Raw genomic sequence first — 6,000 nt, 5'->3', positions numbered from 1 at the left:
GCAGGGATGGCATTAGAGATAATGAACTAAATGGTCCAATTAAAGGATTAAAATGTTGGGCTATATTAAAACTGATATGTCTACAAAGCTCAAATAGAGCACACAGGATACAGAAAATTTGAAAGTCAAGGAGAAGTTATATCATGCAACCTCTCACTAAAAGAAAGCTAATTTAGCTATACTGGACTAACATTGGGGGAAATTTTCAAGACAAGTTATTTCTGGGAATAAAATCAGTCAATTCATTAAGACAAAAGGATGATGTCACCAAGAAGATAACAATTAGAAATGTGTATGTTCTAAATGTGGTTTCAAATAGGAAAAAACTTGTTCTTTAAAACAAAGGGAAAAAGGGGCCAGGTGGCTGTGGCTCCCACCTGTAATCCCAGCACTTTGGGACGTCAAGGCAGGTGGATCACCTGAGATCAGGAGTTCAAGACCAGCCTGACCAACATAGCAAGACCCTGTCTCTACTAAAAATACAAAAATTAGCTAGGCATCGTGGTGGGCGCCTGTAATCCCAGCTACACTGGAGGCTGAGGCACGAGAATCCCTTGACCCAGGAGGCAGAGGTTGCAGTGAGCTGAGACCGTGCCAGGCACTCCAGCCTGGGCAACAGAGCCAGACTCGGTCTCAAAAATAAATAAATAAATAAATAAATAAATAAATATATATAAAAGAAGGGTAAAAATGGACAAAACTGCAATTGAAATGGGAGAAATAGTAAAATCCATGATCAGTGGAATCTACTGAAACAACCTTCTGGCTGGGTGCAGTGGCTCACGCCTGTAATCCCAGCCCTTTGGGAGGCCAAGGAGGGCTGATCACCGGAGGTCAGGAGTTCAAGACCAGCCTGGCCAATGTGGCAAAACCCCATCTCTACTAAAAATACAAAAATTAGCTGAGCGTGGTGGCACATGCCTGTAATCCAAGCTACTCAGGAGGCTGAGGCAGGAGAATTGCTTCAACTCAGGAGGTGGAGGTTGCAGTGAGCCAAGATGGCGCTATTGCGCTCCAGCCTGGGTGACAAGAGCGAAACTCCCTCCAGAAAAACAAACAACAACAACAACAAAGCAAACAAACAAAAAAACCTAACTTTCTATCAAACTGGTAGAACAAGGAGACAACAAAATCAAGATACAAAGTATTTCAATAACAAATCAACAAATTTGACATCATGGGCATGTATAGATAATATCCCCAACAACCGCCAATTCCCTGTTCTTTTGGAATGCATGGAAATACTTACAAAAATTGGGACAGAAGAAATCTCCTCTGCCCTCCTACCCCTGCTTCTCCCTCTACCTGCTGATAGCAACAAAGGCCAGAGATAAGGGAGTTTTCTTTAGAAGTGGAACACGAAGTATAAGTTGGGTGACCAAATTTAACAAATAACAACACAGGATTCTGTTAAATTTGCATTTCAGAGAAACAAAAAATAATTTCTTAGAATAAATATGTCCCATTTTCATGCTAAAAAAAAGTGTGTGTGTTGTTTCTCTGAAATTCAAATTTAACTGTGCATCTAGTATTTCTTCTGGAAACCCTAATCACAGGAGAGAGGGGATTGTCATCAGGGAGGAGATGTCTGGAGACCCTTCATCTCTTCCCTGAACGAAAGGTTTGGTTGCGGCCCTCGGCTCAGTCATGTGACGTGGAGAGCCGATCCGTGGGGAGCTACGAGAGGGAACCTTTCTTCTGGGTGCCTTCTGCCCTTTGCATGGTTCTCCCTTCAGCAGCCATGGCTCAGTGCTCCCCAGCGCCCTGACCTCTCGGCCTTGTGAAGGCAGCACATCCTTCCATTCCACCCACGTTCCAGCCAGGCACGGGCACAAGTGTAATCAAGACAACAACAAACGCAGGCATGATTTGCAAAAACACAGACATTTTAACTTTAATAAGTTATAAAAGTAAGGAGTCAAATTTTACATTACAGAACGAAAATGTATTGATTGCTGTATCGGTAAGCCAGAATTTTGTGATTTGAGTTCAGCACCTTGATTCAGTATGGCGGCTACCTGTCATACAGGAGGGAGGAGGAATGTAATGCTTCATCTGCTAAGATGTTGCTATTGAGCACCATTTATATACTCAAAACAAACAGAAAAACCTTAAAATACAAACGAAAGGCTTATACATGAAATTCCATGGGTTTTCCAAAAGGAGTAATCAGAGAACTGGGTCCCACAAACCTAACACGAGTCTGCCCACTATGAGAAGTGTGTCAGGGACGCTGTTGCAGATTTTCTAGTGCAGCGGAAGGTCTGAGTCTCATCATGCGGTTAGAAACTCAGCTGGAAGACATCTGTCTGCCTCCTCTGGGCGTCAGGAGCCTCTCAGATGCAGAAGCTGGCTTGCGAAGATCAAGACTGTCACTGAGCCGGTTCTCCAAGGGGTCCCCAGCTCAGAGGAGATTTGCATCGTTTCTCAGAGCCCGGTCAACGTTGCCATTCCTTGGACAGAGAGACTTCTGAGGACCATCCGGCTCTAGAGGACTCTTCTGATACATGGCTCAAGGATTGAGGATGGCATAGAGGGTCATGGCCGTCAGTCCCAGAGGGCACAATCCTCCCTTCAGCAGAAGACAGATACCCAGGGAATGCCCCAGCTGGGCCTCTTCCCAAAGGCTTCCAGCCTCAAGCCAGGAAGCCCTGATCTGCTGAGATCTGGGAATGGAGTGTTCCCATCCAGAGGCCCCTAAGCTGGGTAAACCGAGTCACACTGTCTGCCTAGTGTTAGTCCTGAATTTCCTCCATATCCTAGGACAGACCCAAGTAAGAACCGCCCAGTTCTTCAGCCTGTGAATAGCACCAACTGTCCTGGGTTCAACCAACAATGGAAAGCCTCGGGCTCCATTTCCTAATGACAGAGGCAGGATTGCACACATGCCCTAAACCACATCTTCTTAAGGAAGGGGTCCTATGCGAGATGCTCAGAAAGGTTTTCTCCAGTTTGGTTCTCCAGGAGACGCAGGGACAGTGCGCAGCATGTGTGGGATGCAGTGACGGAGGGCGGGAGGCTAGCCATCGAGGTGGAGACTGAAGCATCAGCCCAGATTCTGTCCTTGCTGGTTCCTACATCGTCATTTTGTCCCTTGGATCATACACACAGACCCACCCACACATGTGCAGCCTCAGACAAACATATTTAGCACCTCAAAACTCAGTAGAAGGTAGGCACTATGCTATTATCCTGAGCCTCATCCATATAATGGGGAAATAAACAAGAACAAATTCTCGAAGAATGAGGATTGGTGAGAGTACACAGCCTCTAGAAGTTTCTTAAACAGGAAAAGCTTAAGAATTATGTCAGGCTAAGCCCAGCTAAGGAGCTAATGTGCCCCTGGGTCTTGTAATCCTGGAAAGTTTAAGCTTCACTTTCATAAAATACCAATGCGGTGAGAGGTAAAACCGATCCACTCTTCTCCCATCCGCCCCCACTCCCTTCCTCCTATTTCTCTCTTACTTGCATCTTGCTCACAAAGCACCATGCTCTGGAAAACAGGAGCTATGAAAGTTTTCAAGGAGCAAAAGATAATGTAGGCTCTCCCCATCTCCCACCCTATGCCCCCATCAGAGGCCACATTTTGCGGTCACTGCGGGGGTCTGGAGCTCCTAAGAGACAGAGGCGAGAGTGGGGCAGGGCTGGACAGGGAAAGCCCATTCCCAGCAAGCAAGCAAAGCCCACAAAGCCCAGGATCCCAGAATCCTTAGGCTTGGCCATAGGGAGATTCCAGGCCCTTGAACTGCTCCCTGAACCTTCCCAGGGGAGCACGTGCCTCCCTCATCCTTCTCAGGTACTTGGGGAGGGAAGAGGCTCTCTGGGGAGCCCTGAAGCCAAGGTGGCCAGGGAAGAATGCAGGAGCTCTTCCCCCAGAGCCTGGAAGGCAGCCAGCAAGGCCAGGACTAGTGGACAGGGGAGAGGCCTGGGAGGACACCCCACTGTTTTCTTGGCATGGACCCTGTTTAGACCTATCCTTATGTCCCGTTATAGGATTCTCATTACTTTCGCGGGTGAAGAGGACAGCTGCACAGCTCAGACTCGGTGGAGACGTTCAGACGCACTACAACATGAGCACCAAATAGGTCAGATGGCCTTTAGTTCTTAATTAGCAAGACTGCATCAGGCCAAGCGGAGGCCTCCTTAAAATATTCTGAGTTGACCTTTAAAGATTGAGTTTTTTCATGTGAAAATCTAGACTTCTTCCGACAAAGGACACCGTCTGGCGAGGCCAGGGAGAGCGGAGCAGAGATGAAGAGAGATACAGATTTCACAGTGGCAGCAACGGCCAGAGCCAACAATCAGCTCCAGGTGGGTGTGGCCGTCAGGGTGGCCATGGTCCCCAGCGGGCCACTACACTCACCCTGGTCACCTGCCTGGCCCTGGAAGACCATTTGAGTTCATCACCTCCACTTCATTGTACTCATCTTGGCAACTGGTCAGTTATGCAGTAAATCACCATTTCTCCTAAGAGTCCCACAGGCTGTGTCTGGGGATCACTAGGGAATGTCATGCATCACCGCCAAGGAAAGGAAGATTCCCAATCACTGCTTAGCAACTTGGGGCCTATTTTGTTTCTCTCAGAGTGATCCCTCTTGCCCTGCTTTCACTGACGGAGGCTGTAGAGCCTCTATATTCCTCTCCACTCCACACCCGACACCACTGCAGGATTTGGTCGCTCCCGGGCTGGGAAGCACGTGTGCTAACCTAGTTACCACATGCTCACACCTATCTTCCTTACATCATTCCCCCTCTTTGTTTTCTCAAAACCTTTTGGAATCAGGAATTTTGACTTCATCTCCATGACACAGGATTTGCTATCCCATGGAATATCTCTATAAGCAAGAAAAAATGCTAGTGATGCTATCTTTCCATTTTATTAGAACTTTCCGAGCATCTCTTTCTTCCGCATCTCGTCAATGAGCTCTTGGATTCTTTGGTTTCTGGTCTTTTCATATGGGCTTGGTCGTCGAGGGATTAGGTTGGGTGGCTGGACTTCATCTTCTAGGCCATGAATTTTGTAGGGTTCATCTACAGCATTGGTTTCTGGGTGATCCTCTGTGGCATTGGTGCTGGAGGCATTGAGAGGGACATCCAGGGGGGTGCTTGGTGATGGTTGCACCTCCGTGACTACAGTGGGCACTGGGAGGGTGGGCATGAACACATCAATGTCGTTGTGCTTCCCAGGCGGTGGCTGTGTCCTGCCCTCCACGCTGGTGAGGTTGTTGTGCAGGTCACAGGACTTGCAGCACAGCTTGTTGTAACCTGGGATGGAGCAGTAGCGAGACAAGACTTCCATTCTACAGAATATTGACTTGTCGCCTTGGCAGTGGCCCTCTGAAAGAGAAAAGTGGGACAGATAACCAAAGGACAAGATAAGGGGGACTTTGTTCCCCCACAGGGTGCAGCTTGCTGGAGGAGGCATATGGAAGAGCCCAGAGACAGCACAGAGGCAAGTGAGCCCAGGCAGAAAGTCTGTGTGGGTTCAGTGTCAGAGCATTCCCAGAGCAGGCAGCGTCCAGGGACCCCTGCCCTGAAGTGCTGACACACAAGCTGTGAGCAAGGCTTCCCTCTTCCAAGCAGGCCCCAGCTGAACCTGGATGTTTCAGTATCTCTTAAAGTTTGAGAAAGAAATGAGGCCTGTTTGTTCTTACAGAGTGATTCCAAACTCATCTTAAGGAATAGGACATCATCACATCTTCACATTTGACATCCCAGTGGTAACCCCAATGAAATTTTGTGGCAAGGCTTGACTCTACAATAATCTATAAGTAGTAACTATAACAAAATTAAACCTAGAAGAGTCAATTCCTAAGACCCAGTATAGCAAATCCCAGTGCTGCTATGGCCCTGCCATGCTCCACAACTCCCTTATGTTGCTCCCGTTCTGACCCAAATGCCCCAGATGATCTTTTAACTGAACAAAGCCTAAGGGAAAGTTAAAAATCACCCAAACCTGCATGGGCTCTCTTACACTTGCCTCAACTTACCCGACAGCCT

General features: G+C 47.8%; 1 protein-coding gene across 1 annotated transcript in view; it reads right to left on the bottom strand.

Moving 5' to 3' along the window:
* Nucleotides 1–1,864: 1,864 nt before the first annotated feature.
* ADAMTS2 (ADAM metallopeptidase with thrombospondin type 1 motif, 2) overlaps nucleotides 1,865–6,000 on the bottom strand; it is a 231,514-nt gene continuing 227,378 nt past the window's right edge. The window contains exon 21 of the mRNA XM_011976872.1: nucleotides 1,865–5,337. Coding sequence (XP_011832262.1) covers nucleotides 4,880–5,337 — 458 coding nt within the window. The 3' untranslated portion in view covers nucleotides 1,865–4,879. The remainder of the gene's footprint in view (nucleotides 5,338–6,000) is intronic.

Source organism: Mandrillus leucophaeus, unplaced genomic scaffold (assembly GCF_000951045.1).
Source record: "Mandrillus leucophaeus isolate KB7577 unplaced genomic scaffold, Mleu.le_1.0 Scaffold170, whole genome shotgun sequence".
Lineage (NCBI taxonomy): Eukaryota > Metazoa > Chordata > Mammalia > Primates > Cercopithecidae > Mandrillus > Mandrillus leucophaeus.
This window is presented reverse-complemented; position numbering and strand designations above follow the sequence as displayed.